A 15,090-nucleotide genomic window follows, 5' to 3' on the forward strand; every position below is an offset into this window, starting at 1 on the left:
GTATTTTAAGCTCTTTTTGTAGAGTGTGTGAAATTTCTAATTATTAAAGCTCTACACTGGGGACTGAGAGAGCCTGGTGCCTATTGTTGTCTAATTAAGCTTTTTTCAAGAAGTCGGTATACTTGGGAGCAACACCGTTGAACTTCATTGTCTGGGGTTATCTCCTAAATTCTATTATGAGGTAATTTCCAACCTGCAGTTCTTGTTTGTTTTATTGGAGCATTTTTTTCCCCTTAACCTGTTAGTGCTTATTTGGGCTTCAGTTTTCAGCAGCACAGCAGAATCTTCCTTTGGACTTGTTTTTTGTTTTCATTTATTGTCTTTTTCAGCTACCTGAACTCCAAATTAAGAGCTTTGTAGCTGGGTTAGTATGTGCGTAGAGAGTCAAGGGAAGCGAGCATGGGCTATTCCCAACTGCACGATTGAGTACGCTTAGAAAGAGTTCATCCCCACCTCTGTGTTGAGTTACACGGTCATGGGAGTGATTCACAGCGGTAGAAGCTGTGTAAGCCAGTGCAACCCACTCATGAGATTTCTAGGACAGTGCATCAAAGCAAAAGGATTTGGTAGGAGTGGAAGGGAGGGGAGACCAATCTTTTTCCTTAATACCATACTATCCAGAGTCAGATCCTTTCCTAGTGAATACTCAGGAACCTGAATGCCTTACCTGATCACATAACGTGAACTAGATTACAGCAGCTCTGGCCTGCCCATCAGTGTGGAAGGAAGGCCAGTGGAAATGATGGTGCTCTTGAATTGCCATGTGCATAAAGATGAAAAGTTACAATGCACACTTCCTTATCTTGACTTACCTGAATGTTCAGGCATCTGAGGATTGCTCTAAACTGCACGCTTGATGCCCTGTGACTGCAGAAATAATGGTGGCAGAGCCTAGGGGCTTCTAGGGTCCTTTGTAGACTTGATTAGGAGAGAAGGTGTTGGTTGTGGTGACTGGTGGGGGTCGTTTGGGATTTAGTGAGCTGGAGTTTAAAAGGAGAGGCGATACCGGTATTAGACTGATAGCAGTGGAAAAACACCAGTCTTTTTGGACACACCAATTTTAAAGAAGTCTGTAATATTTGAGGTGATTCATGGCTGATTTTTGCTGTTTTGCACGAAACTTCACATCTTGGATCTTAATGATAGGTGTGAGAGTTTCAGTGTGAATTGGAAATTTGGAAGCAAAAGTAACTTGCAGAGATGTAACAAGTCAGCAGAGATCTTGTCACTCTGTCTTTCATCAGAGTGGAGTATTGTCTTCCGTTAAGTCTCTGCACTGTTACGTTGGAGAAATATTTCTCTGGTTAATAAAGGCCTTTTCATTTGCAACAGAACATACTGAAGGAACATGCTGATGATGACCAAAATCTTGCCATTTCGGGTGTCCCTGTGGTCAGCTGGCCCAAGAAGACCACAAAGGTAATGAGACACAATTACTTATTAATCATTGTTGTGCTAGGTCTTCGTGTTTATTTATCTATAATCTGACAAAGTGCTGTATATTATACTTCGGCAGCTGCTAGCATTTTTAACATGAAATGTTATTTTTAATGGTTTTACGATTAGGTGTTGAAGCAGAACATAAAAGTGCCTCAGCAGGGAGAAATTGTTAGTTTCCATTTAAAAAGAATTTGTTTGGGCCTTACTTATCAGTATAAAACTTTGACATGTCTTGGTCATTTACTAGTCATGGTTAAATTTTAAAATGTTGATGCAACATTTTGTGTAAAATTAAATAATGTGTAAATCCTACAAACTGGTCACTTGCTCTCATCTGGATGACAGGATGCTTTTTCTCTTATACTATGAGACGTCTTGAATTCTCTGTACGAGTGTGTCACTGTAACTTTGGAGGGTTGTTTTCTATCCCTGTATCTTCATTTTTTTCCTCCTATATATGGGAGTAATTCTCTTTACTTTGCAGGAGAACCGTGAGGCTTGCTTCATTAATGCTTCTAAAAAAATTTGAAATAATTAACTAAAGAATAATGTCAAAAGGCTGGATGTTATTTATAACAGTGGTATGTTTACCACACTCCAGTTATTCAGCATGCTGTAAAAGCAGCTTTGCTTATTTAGAAGATGTCTCATTGCTTCTATTTTTACTTTCATTTTTCACTGAATTAGTTTTATAATACATAATTTCTTTAGAAATGCTGAAAGGGTCGGTCAGCTTAAATCAGGCTTCTATGTGAAAATCTGTTGTTGTTGTTATCATTGTAAATAACTTTCAAATAATTAACTGAGTGAATTATTTTCCCTGTTCTCACTTTTTGTGCTGGTGCAGCTGTCATGGCTTTGCATATAATTGCTTGTAGCCATGAGAATTTGCTGTTTTCAAATGGGAAGTAGGAGACCAGAAGCATCAAACTGCCAGAGGAGAGTGGGGCAGAATGAGCATATTATGTTCCTTCTTGGTTTCTTTTTGGGTTTTAGCTGAGCACATTTCAGATAAGTTATATCTTGTTAAATACATATTGCCCTTTTAGATTGTAATAAATCCATGGGAATATGCTTTGTGCTTAAAACATTTATTTGTTTAAAAACAGTGGAAAACCTTGAGAGGAATAGGTGTCAGATTCTCCACTGCTTTGAGAGTGGCTGTTCATTCATCAGTCAGGTGTATTCTAGGTATCGAATAAAGCAAAATCTCTGTGACCAGAGGGAAACTGGTGTGTGAAAACATATAAAACAAAACTAAGAAACAACTGACTCTCGTGCTGTATCTTTTGAGCTTGCGGTAGAAGTGAGGATCTTAATGTTTTGAAGCTTGTAGAAGCTTTGGCATTTGTTAATGTTCTTGTTCGTTTTATTTTGGAATCCTTGATAAATGGTTCATTTCTTATATTTTATTTCTGTATATCGGCAATGTAACTGTAAAAGATTTGTATTTTTTGTGACTTAAATCTTATCCCCCTTTGCAAAATCCATCTTGCTGGCTGCAAGGTTTTGGGGTTTTTTAAACTTTCTGGTGCTTATTTTCCTTTAGCCTTTCTGAAAGCAAAAAATTTTAGAAGGCATCGTTCCCAGTGCTGAGGTACAATAAAAAACAATTAAACACATCGGCTAATAACAAATACAAGGAAAACTTTCACAGGAAGTCAGGCTTTAGATTGAAGTTTGGAAATAAACAAAAATTTATAACAGAAGAAATCCTTTCACCATTCTCTTCATATTTACTTTGCTTAATCTGTGATCAGTTTGTATTATGTCTTAGTGAAAAGGTACACATGCAGATATGGCTGAATGTTTCCCAAAAGGGGTTTGTTGTGCTTCTAATTGGCAAATGTCCATGTCATCTTACATGTTACAGCTATTTCCCTTGTCTGGGAACAGAGGCCAAGTGAACAGGCTAGGAAGACACGTCTTAGAGTTGAGCCTTTGAGTCCCAAATTAAAATATGTTGGAAAGACAATATAGGGGAGATTTGTATAAAGGCAGTGTTAGTAGTTAAGCTCGGTTATTTCTCCTTTGTTCCCTGTAAGTCCTGATAATGAAATAGAAGATTTTACAGAGAAGAAAACCCTTAGGGAGGGGGGAAACTCCCTTTAAAATTGGATTGTAGCTGGTGGAGCAAGTCTCCACGGCCAGAAGATTCCACGAATGTTGAGCACAAGGCAGGAGAGTAAAACCTAACAGTAATTTTGCTTTCTGTAGTATTGCTCTTGTAGTATTTAGGAGAAATGCGAAATATTTAATAGTGCCTTTCCTGAGATACTTGTGTTCAAAGGGAGAGGCAGATATGATACCAGCCCCACAATAGCTGGTACCATGCTGTAAGAAGACATTGTAGCTGGTATGTCAGCTGTCAGGGACAGGAAGATTGTCTGATTCCAAGTCCTTAAAGAAAAAGAAGTGAACTGGAATCCAGAAAGAGGAGGCAATAAATGGAAAATGTGGCTCTTGCTTTCTCCCAAGAGAAGGCTCTAGAAGAGATTTAGAAAGACAAGAGCAGCAGATGGAGAAGGAAGAATAAAGCCAACATTAAATGCCAAAACATTTCAAAGAAAATGGAAATTACTGTAAAGAAAGGAGGGGAAGAGACTAGAAATGGCAAGAGAGCAGGATGAGGAGGGAGGCAAGTACTGAAATGGGATGGAGCGGGGAAAATGTAGAGCGGAGGGAGAGAACTCTTACTAAAGTAAAAGATCCCTGGACAGGGAATGACTTAAACTGTGTGAATAACCCAAGCTGTGGAGCGGCAGGCTTAGTTATGTTGACTTGCTTTTGAAAGAACATGTCTTTAATAATCTGAATGATTTTCGAAGCAGCAAATAATATTTCCCTTTAAAATTGAGTCACAGTTTCTTTTATGTGTTAATGTGACGTGCCAACAGTATGCACAGTTCTGTACCGCAAAGCGGTTGCTTGAAGACTGTGAAATTCTGGGGTTTAAGGAAGAAACATGTTCACTCACCTTAAATCAGAGTTCACAGTGAATTGAGGTGTCATGGGCAAGACATTTGACTAAGTGCACGGAAGACCCATCCATATGTTGTGGTCTCATTGTGCTGCATCACTCCTGTCTGCCTTTTCTAAAGGCATTTGGGGCTGTCAGTTTTACTGCAGCTCACTCTCAAAAAAAATTACTCACTGAGAAAAGAAACAGAAGTAATGATCAAAAATGTTTTTGTGAGGAGACAAAATAAATAGGTGACATTTGATGATCTTGTGGTTAGCGTACAAAATGGGAGGCAAGGGTCTGTGTTCTGTTCCCAGCTCTGCTGCAGCCTCCTTGTGTTGCATGAGGTAAATGGCACTTTTCTGCTTCCTGAGCTTTTCCATATTAATGGAGATGGTCCTTGCCGTCCTGGGAGGTTGTGAGGTGAAATTAATGTTTATAAAGATCTGTGACATCTTCAGCAGAAAGTTTCGTAGTAAAATGTATGAACCATTATTATTTTATGGTAATAGAGAAATGGTGTGTGATTCATAGGCACCTCTTCCAGATCATATTTACTCATCTTTATGGAGCTTTTTTGAGTCTTTTGTACTTTATATAATTTATTGATAATTACTTAGCACAATAATTACACTCCAGTAGGCACTTTTTTTTTTTGCAAATGCTCTTTCAGAAGAAGCAAGAACCTACCTTTTTCTTTTCGCTATAGAGTAAGAGAAAACAGTCCATTTTCAAAAGAAGTCCCTGTCTGATAATGATTCATTTACCAAAATGTTTGACTTTGCCAGGGATCCTAGGATATGTACAACGATCCTAATTTAGGCCCCTTCAAGGAATCAGGAATGTGGGACCAAGTGGATATTTGAAACCTACATGTCCTGATAGCTGACTGACAGTTTACGTACCTTCAGACTAGACAGCATATTTTTCCCAGCTGGCTGCCGAGCACAGATGCAGCTGTGAATATGTAAACCCCATCCCCGTTCCTTTGCTGGGGGTTTGTGCAACAGTAAGTTGTCCTCGCTTGGTGCGGTGCTGAGTGTTATCTGTGGAGTTTTTCTGCAATGGTAGTCTGCTGTCCGAAAGGAAGATCTCCATAGGGCATGCTGCCTTGAAATTTTGGGTTCTTAAGTGACTAAAGAGGAGTGAGAAATAATCCTAACAAACTAACTCCTTCCCCATCCCTGGGACATCAACTTCTGGCTGGTGTGGAAAGAGCAGGGCCTAAACCTGATTTTCCACTGTGGCGACACGTTGCTAATCACTGGTGCAGAAAGCTGACTACCGTCAAACAAAATCTTGAAGCCCACTCTCAAGATTTGCTCAGCCCTGCAATACCAGAGTTGCCATTTTATCTGCACAGGGATCAGGTGTAGCATTTTATTTAAGGAACTCGGAGTATGGCCCAAGCAGAAACCATGCATTTTTCAAACCATTTCCTATTTCTGGAAGGCAACAGTCAACTATAGTAGCATGTAATTACACTCTATGGCAGTGCCTTCTGTTTTTATTGTGATAAAGATCTTTAGTTGTCTATGAAGAGCAGCTATAAAGAACTAAAATATGTTTGGACTCTCTTGTTCTGTGAAGAGTTAGAAATGCAGACTGTGAGTCAGATTCTCATCTCTCTTACCTGGCACAAGCCTAAAGCCACTGCATTTGTAATGATAGCAAGTGTCCAAATATATATAGGTCTGGCTGTGAGCAGGAGATGAAGCTGTAATTTTCAGTAGCTGGTTAACAATGCTGCAATATGTGGCTGTTTATCTGATGCCCGTTCATACGCTTTACCTGTTCATTTTAAGAGAAGATACTTGAGAAGTATAAGGAAATGGTAATATTCTTATTTAAATGAGTACTATTAATTAGTAAGGCCACAAACTGAAATTTTAATTGGATTATGTTTTTTTTAAAAAACAGCCTTCCCTGCAATTGGCAATGCAAATAATGTTCATAGCTATGTATCAGTGCATGAGAACCAGGAAGAAAAAGTGATCGTTAAAAAAAAAAAAAAACCAAAAAAAAACCCAAAAAAGACATCTCTCAGGCTGGTTTTTTTGCTGTTGTTTTTTGGCTTGGGTGGTGGTGGTGGGTGGGCACAGGGTTGAAAGGGACCTTCTGGGGTTTTGACTCTACTTTCCTGTTACCGTGGGCAGCATCTGATTCCAATCGTTAGTGAGTTCTGTCTTACAGCAGTTTATTTATTTACCCCATTATTTTTACTAGAAATCTTTTTGCAAAATTCTACAGATACATGGATGTATCTGAAAAAGAAGGATTAACTCTTAAGAACTAATATGCGAGAGGCAGAGCAAAAGGCTGATCAGCATGGTTGAGGAAAGGTTGAGCTAGTCATACTCCATCAGACCGCGTGTCCTGTTTCTGATGGTGGCCAGTCACAGCTATTAAGAGTTGTAAGAACAAAGCAGACACACAGCGATCTTTCCATTGCTTATCTTCCAGGTTAAGCTAGAAGATTGTATCTTCATCTTTTGCGTTTAGTGTCCCCTAGTAGATTTTTTTTTTTCCCCTGTGTGAATTTACCTAATAATTTGTGGAACCTGTTGATCTTTTTGATCTCCATAGCATCCTGTGGCAGTGTCCCCCACAGTTTAATAAAGCTCTGTGTAGATAAGTACTTCCTTATGTTGTTTCAGATCTGTCCCTTAATATCATAAATATACTTCATGCCCTCTGTATCATGCATTCTGAGAAATTTGAATGAGGTCTCTGTTCACCTTCTCTGTGTTGTCAATGATTTTTTTTTATGTCCCTGTTACTGCTTCTTAGTCTTTTTTTTTTTTTTCCCCCCCTTTACTCCCAAGCTGAAAAACACTAGTAAGTTCAATCTTTTCTGGTATGCAAACCATACCATATGTTTGATCATTTTTCTCACTCTATTCTAGCTCCACCATAGGTAGTTTTGAGATGAGGGTGGATATGGGACTCCACAACCACAGATAGTGTTCAAGATGTGATGTTTAAGAGCGGAGACTAGAAGAACATGTCTTGTTCAGCGTGGCACAACAAAGTTGAAGGGGGAGATGATTGTTGTGTACTTCAGGGAGTGTAAGCACCAGGGGAGGAGAAGAGTTATTTAAGCCAATGGACAATGTTGACATGAGAACAAGTGAGTATAAACATACCATAAATAGATTTAGGCTGGAAATAAGATTTCTGATCATTGTTCATAGGCTGAACTAAACAGCACACAAGAAAAACAGTAGACAACTGTGGTGAAAAGGGTGTTAGATTCTTAGAAATAACTTGTATTTTAAATAATAAAAGGCAGTAGTATTAGTCACCATCTCTAGATCTGGAGCCCATAGAGGTCCTTGGGCACATTCACGTGTCTGCTGCCATTTTCCAGCAAGCGACCTTTTTCCCTTTTCATGGTATTTCACATTAAAAATGCTGGGAAGGGAAGATGATCTACCAGTTTTTAATGACAGAGCTCCTTTATGTATGGTTCCAATTTTATGAACATATATGCAACATTATGCATCGGATCAAACTTAAGAAATAGTAAGTAAATGGACTAAGAATCAGTGGACACAATAACTTTGATTGTATGCAGAAATTAGGGGGTAAAATAATAAATTCAAGTGTTTTGATAAACTTCAACTTGAAACCAATGTGATTTTTCAGAAGTGTTGAGCATTGTTTTACGTCAGGTTTCTTTAAATTCAGGGGGAGAGGTGCTAGGTGGACAAAGAACATTCCTGAAAACCTTTGAATAAATACTTCCAGTTTTTACTTGCTTGCTTACTAAGAATTCCTACCATAGCTATCGGTAGGCCAGCTCCACCCATAGAAGCAAGAGCAGTGAGGTACTAGTTACAGCAATTAGTGTTTTAACCAGAGTGGTGTCTGAAACAGATCTGAGCACGTATAAATGGCACAACATCAAAACAGCATCAGTTTCAGGAGCCTGCCCGGGGGCTACCACCAGGAAAGCAACATTCCTCATAGTAGCAGTGGGAAAACTCTGCCAAATTCCCCAAGACAGACCAGTCCTTGGACATCTATTCAGGGTACTTCCTGTGGGGATACAAATGTATTAGAAAGCAAATACTGACAATTAAAAACAAGCACTTAAGAATTAAAGTAAAAATTGAGCCGTCCTAGTGTAGGAAAATAACTGGGAAGGGGGGAAAAAAAAGGCAGAAAAACAGCAAAAGAATTGTGTCGATTGTTGTACGATGTATTTTTCTGGTTGAGATTCAACTAAGTTTTACATCAGTCATTCCAAGTGGCGCAGCAGCAAAAAGGGGATTTAAACTGTCACATTTTGTCCTTGCCAGGCGCCAGCTTAAAGGTGTTTGAAGAGATCTCACACAGCACTGCTTGACCTCTGCTTGGTGTCAACAGCAATTTTAAATGCCAATAGTCTGCAAGAAGATTTGCATATACAAATATGTGTGTATTGTGAATACTTTTTGTTGATAAAAAGTCCTGATTATAAAGTTCATAATCTACTGCAAATCAGACATTTCTTGGTAGTTACCAGATGCTAATAATTAATTTCTCTTCCAGAAAATAACTTAAGTACAAAAGAAAATTAGGATTAAAATAAATTTAAATTTGTTTTTTTCTTTATTGATTTAAATTGTGATTGGAATAAGTGATTTAAATTATTCTGAATAATTTCTGTTCTTTTACACTGTAGGATAGTAGATGCCATGTGGTAGGAGAAAGCTGAAATTTATTCAGAAAGATATCCCAGTTCTGGCTCCTGACAAGTCTATTAAGAAACAAAACCACATAGTTGAGGTTTGGGGGATTTTTTTTTTTTTTTTTTTTGGGGGTCCCCCCACAGTAGCACAGAGTAGCTGTACATACGAAACTAAGTTCTTTCCCTGCTAACTACACTTGGGAGCAGGAAAAAAACTGATGCACCAGAACTGAAGACTTCTTTGGGTACTGTGCAAAGGAGTAAGAGCTGCTGAAGCTACTGGGAGTTTCTGTCAAGCATCTGCTTTCCCAGGGTAGTGCTGCTGAGGAAGGCAGCTCCTTGCCTGACTTGTTTATTTTTCTGAGCACTGCTTCAGTCTCTTACAAACTTTAGTCCTCAAGACAAATTCATTTCTGTGGTAACTCCAAGCAGGCCAGGGGAGTTTCAGGGTTTGGTGTATGTGTATCATACATAACATGCCCAAAGAGCTTCACTTCGTATTGCCTCAGTATTTTTCTAAAAGCTTTGCCTGATGACTTGACAGATTATTTCTCACCTCAAGAGGCTGTACTTGAAATATTGTGTCCCTTCAGGGAGTAATTATAAATAGCAAGGACTTGAATGAGCACCTTCTTAATCTTCCATCTTTGACTTAATATTTTCCCTTCTTATCAACTCTCAGCCACTTGCTTTGGAATCTGACCAATGCCTTTATGTGATTAATACATCAAACAGGTAAATTAGAGCCATTTTGACTCTGAGTAGAAATTTGAACGGATTGGAAAAAATGAATAGACATCTCTTTTCAAACTGTTGTGCTCCAAGTATCGTACGAGAAGATTTATGTATTCTTCCCCATTGTCATTCTTCTACCATATGCATGAATATTCAGTAACGTGAATTTTTCCCAACTACGTCTTGACTGCCATTTTTCAAGATAGCAGCTTTCTCTTTATTTCATGACAGTAAAAGTGCTGATGAAAACTGCTTTAGCCTTAAGACCTTTTTCTTAGATAGCGTATGTGAAATGAATTGACAGGTCTCAAATTTTATCACCGGGAGCATGACTACATTCATTACTGAGTTGGCCAGCAAAACCAAACAAAAAGCTAAGGTTTGAACCTGGTTTAAGTGTTCCAGCATCCTTGTGCTCTCCCCCACCCCGACATTAAAACCATTCAAGCTTTGAGTTACGTATCTGAGATTTAATAGTTTTGTTTCTGGATCGAAGCACATTGGCAGAGCAATGTGGAAGGCGTTTGTCATTCCACAGTACGTGCTGTGCAATTATGGACATTAATCCTGCGTGCACTTTTCAGAACAAAATTGAATTGTATGTTCTGTCCCTGAGAAGATGGCTTCCTTTTAGTTCCGTAGCACATTGAAATTAAAGTCTGCTGAGAATATAAATGAGGTCTTGTTTCAACTTTATGACTTTTGTGTAGGCACTAGTAGACCAGATAGAAGAGGTACAGAAGTGCTCTCCTTTTTGATAATTAGCAAATACAACGAAAGATATGGATAAATTCTGATAAAAGCGAAGCAGCTTTGAGACTTAGTCTAGCGTGGTTTGGTGGTTTATGTCCTGGATGTTTCCCTACAAATCCAAGTCAGGTTTGTAGGTGACAGCAGAGCACCTGAGCTCTCATGTGGCAAACTGTACTTCAGCTTTTCCTGTGCTTACCATTTGTTTGCCTCTAAATGTTTGGGTTTGGTCTCTAGATTTTAAAGCTGCTGCCTACATGTTGGTCGCAACTGACTGTTGTAGAGCATTCTGTGCTGTGTGTCAGAGTGCACTGAGCCACTTACAGGGAAGCAGGTTACATGTTCTGGTTAATCCACTCCTTCAGCTAGCAGCCACATCTATTTGCATGTTCCTCCACAGCGTGACAGTCACTTCTTATGTTCTTAGGAGCCTATTTCACTGGTTTTTCCATTTACTGACAGAACATGGCTCTTGGAGACACAAACTGTGCTGTGGAAACACTCTGTAGCATGAGGATCTGTGGAAGAAGGAAGCATGGCAGGATTGCCCTCGTTTCCCAGTGGATAGTCCCAGTCATGCCACGGCTCTTCCTGTAGAAAGTAAATTCTCTCCTCAAATAGATCCAGATCTCATGAACTGTTGAGTTTGTTGGTACCTCTCTCTTTCCACAAATCTAAGGCTGTGAAGGTAGAAGACCTCAGTTATTTATCAGTAGGTTCCCAAGATGCAGTGCTCTTGTGTGGTAGGTTAACTTGATGTTTCACTAATCTGCAGTCTTATTTATTTTATTTTTAAGATGACAGGGTATTGGAGTTTTTGGGGCGTTTGTATTGGTTTTAAGGCTTATGAGAGAGATGGAGTGAATGAGTTACTATCAGCACGTTCTGTCTGGGCTCTTGCTGTTTTGGGTGCTGCTCCTCTATTGCACTGTAATAGTCCACGGTTGTCATCCTTCAAGAGATAGTCGTACAACCCTTGCTGCCTTTGCCTCTCCTGGGTTGGATACTGGTTAGGGAAAGTATGTGCAGTAGGCATTACATGGAGGGAGCCATCAATATATTATTTCATCTTGAGTTACTTTATTTGCTCTAAGGTTAATCAATCAGACTGTTCATTAAAGAGATTGTGATGCATACTCAGTGCATCTGATGACTACTCTTATGTCATAGTTCAGATAGATAGTAGGAAGTAGTAAGATCATGATACTAGATAGGTATTTAGGCTGTCAGAATGTCACTGCTAGTGTTGAGAATATGACTGAAATATTGGCTAGAACTCTTGAGAAAAGTGTCATGAAATTTGCCCGGGCCCAACAGTTAAGATCATATTTCATGTGAATGGATGCTTACACCAAAACAATGAACCTTAGAAAGCTATTGGGTAACTCTCTTATCCTGATACAGGTCAAGAATCGTGATTCGTAAACATCTCAGTGGGTTTCCTTTTCAAAAACATATGTGCTGGCCTGCAGAAAGCAGCAGCAGCTCCAATCACAAGATCTTTTTTTTCCAAGGACTTGTATATAAACCAGTTTGAGGTGGTTTTTCCAATTGTTTCCATGTAAATATTTTTTCTAATATCAGCTAAATATCATATTCTATAAAGATGCATGAAAAGTTGCAAGGGAAGGTTAAATCAAAGGTGCATTTATGCCACATTAAAAAACTTTTTATTTCACCTCATATTGAGAATCACAGAATCATAAACTCCAGTGTCTAATATGAAAACACGGATCCTGTTTAGCGCTGGTAGCAGCAGCTGAAATCTCTTGGTACTAGAGATGCTCAGGAGCAAGTGAGTACAGCGCAGGGGTCATAGTCTTCCTCCTCCCATCTCGGCTTTACTATTTAAGGATATTTGCATGAGAATAAAATCTGGTTCTTTGGCACTCATCTGCTCCTGCTGTTTATTCTTCGCTTGAGGTTATTGTCTCAGTTTGTGACAACATAATTGGTTTCTGTGGAGAAGATTATGATATTGATGAGACTTACATATGACTTCAGGTGAGGTGCGATCAAAGCAACAGTTCAGAATAGAAGGTACTGTCTGTTTTCATGCAGTTTTCACTAAGGCTCATTCAGCAGTTTAATTAAAGATGTTATTTATTACTGAATTATATCGCGCAAAGCTGAAGTATGGACACAGTTATGCCAATACAGGCATGACCAGGGTCAGTGCTGCTTATTTGGTTTTCTAAGCTGATGTAAACTGTACCAGGTTAGTCAGATATACGCTGTTCACACAAGGGTTGCTCTCTATTTGTCGTAATTTAGTGTTCTCTAGTGTAGACAAGCTGAAAGAATTGAGCTGGAAAATGCTCTCTTAATAGTTCTTTCTGTGTATTAAATATTTCTTTGGATGGTTAGCTGCTCTTGTACAAGATGAGATTTTTGGAGAGCAATTATAATCAGAAAAGTTTATTTTACTGTGTTGTTTTCCCCCCACTGATTCCCAATTTGCTATTTTATATCATATCCTATCCAATTTTTTTAAATGCCAGCTCGGCAAAGTTTACCTAGCATTTGGAAATCATTCTGAGATCTTCTTGGCATGTGTGTCTTCACTCCTAACGCAGGCCTCATAATTAGAGCTCATTTGTCAATTGTGTTGCTGTTGTAAGCAGCAGACTGGAACATGCTCTCCCATGGCAGGGCTGGCTGAGGAGTGAGGTTTGATGTGGGTTACACTTGGTGACCTGCTGCAGCCCAGATAGGCTAATGCAAATATCAAGAGTGCTAGTATGCGTTGCAGATGAGAGGACTAGGATGATCTATGTCATGATTTAATTTGCTGTGAATGACATTTCACCGTGGTGTGACTGGTGGATTGTCCTTGGGGGATGTCACAAGTTATTTTTTTCTCCCATCTGGATTACGGAGCCAAAAGGCTGGAGGGGTGAACAAGCACGAGCCCGGTTACGTGGGAGCCTCACGTGGAATCAGCACAGGCTAGTGGAGACTTGGTCAGCCCATGGGCAGGTGTGGGACCAGGCGTCTCCTTCCAGATGTCATCTGTTCTCCTGCCTCTGCTACAGGCCAGCTGTACAGTCGAACCACAAACACTGCTGTAATCCTGTCAGTTATCCTTGCTTCATAGTTTAAAGCTCTCCTTTGTAGGCCTATAGTGAGAAATGCATCCCCCCCATCCAGAAAACATTGGATTCTGATATTACCTTGGGATTCTGAAAGCCAAGGCCTTAGGCACATGCTTTTCATGCCTCAGCTTTCATCTGCTCCTGCTCTTGGTTGTGTATGAACATAATGGGGGAAGCGAGAAACCTGAGGAGACAGGCTGAACTACCTGATCGTATTCTGGAGAGCCCCATCACGTGTTGCAAGTAAATGCTTCACTCCTGGCATTGCGGATAAGCAGAATACCACCACGTACCCATAATTTGAGCTTGAGTTGGTGAGAGGACAGAAGTACAAACAAGAAATGGATATTCATGGTGTTCAAAATAAGGAAGGGGCATAATTACATGATTCACTTGGCTTTATCAGCAGTTGCCCATAAATATGTGTTTAAAGTTTGACTGCATTTTGTTACTTAAACCTGGCTTTGTGTAGATCATGGTGTCATAAGGGCTGTAAGCAGGCATAAGGCAGCATTGCTGCTTGCTCCTGTGCCAGCTCCTGCCTGTTGCTGCCTCTGCTCCTGGGCTACCCAAAGTGCTTGTGTGACCATGTGGTAATTCAGACTGGGGAACAGAGCTCAAACTAGTTTGGCAAAAATCCTGATGCAAGGACCATCAGATGTGCTTTATGGCTTCTTGGTTGCTCAGCACATGCAAATATTTAATCTCATGTTTAATTCTGTGTTGTGGGTGTAGGAGCCAGAGGCAAAATCCTAACAACTTGAATGGAATTGGGATTTCCCCTGAAAGCAGGCCCATAAATCCAATGGGAAATTTCATTCTCAGCACTCAAATTCAGGCCTGTGTGTCTTGACCCTCAGCTGCAAGCTCTTGAGGGCAAAGGCAGTGTCCATGTTCAGGTGCTGGATCCCACCTTTGGATCCAGAACAGGTCCCCGATTGACCAATCTGTAACACTTCATACTGCAGGGGGAGGATATTTTATTGTAAAACCCCAGTAGTGGGTCAGGACGTTCAGAGTAGGGCTGGAAATGGTTCCTCAGGAGCAAGAAAAAAAGGGGGTGCCTGCACGGGGAGCAGGGTGAGGCCAGATACGAGCAGCTCTGCAAGCCGGGTTGCCTTGTATCCCATCTTATCGCAGCGCTGGTTCTGCCGCAGCAGGGGCATCGCTTGAAATCCCGAAGTTTGCTCGGTGCCTTCCTCCTCCCGAGGGATGGAGGTTCCCTCCTCCCGTTCCGCTCCTGGCAGCGGGAGGCGAGCCGGCAGGTAGCGAGGTAGAGGGGGGTGTGTCTGTCTGTCTGTGCGCGTCTCCTTTGTCTCCAGCAGCCCGTGCAGCGCCGTGCACCCTGCGGGCGGCCGCGCATCCCAGCTCCGCGCATCCCGTCCCCTCCCCTCCCCTCCCCCCCCGGCACACCCAAGCAGGCCGAGCATGGG

At 40.5% G+C, this 15,090-nt stretch overlaps 1 protein-coding gene across 1 annotated transcript in view; it reads left to right on the forward strand.

Moving 5' to 3' along the window:
• Positions 1-15,090, forward strand: part of KDM2B (lysine demethylase 2B) — a 125,056-nt gene that overhangs the window by 83,289 nt on the left and 26,677 nt on the right. The window contains exon 13 of the mRNA XM_019473272.1: positions 1,333-1,419. Coding sequence (XP_019328817.1) covers positions 1,333-1,419 — 87 coding nt within the window. The remainder of the gene's footprint in view (positions 1-1,332; positions 1,420-15,090) is intronic.

Source organism: Aptenodytes forsteri, unplaced genomic scaffold (genome assembly GCF_000699145.1).
Source record: "Aptenodytes forsteri isolate BGI_AS27 unplaced genomic scaffold, ASM69914v1 Scaffold118, whole genome shotgun sequence".
NCBI lineage: Eukaryota > Metazoa > Chordata > Aves > Sphenisciformes > Spheniscidae > Aptenodytes > Aptenodytes forsteri.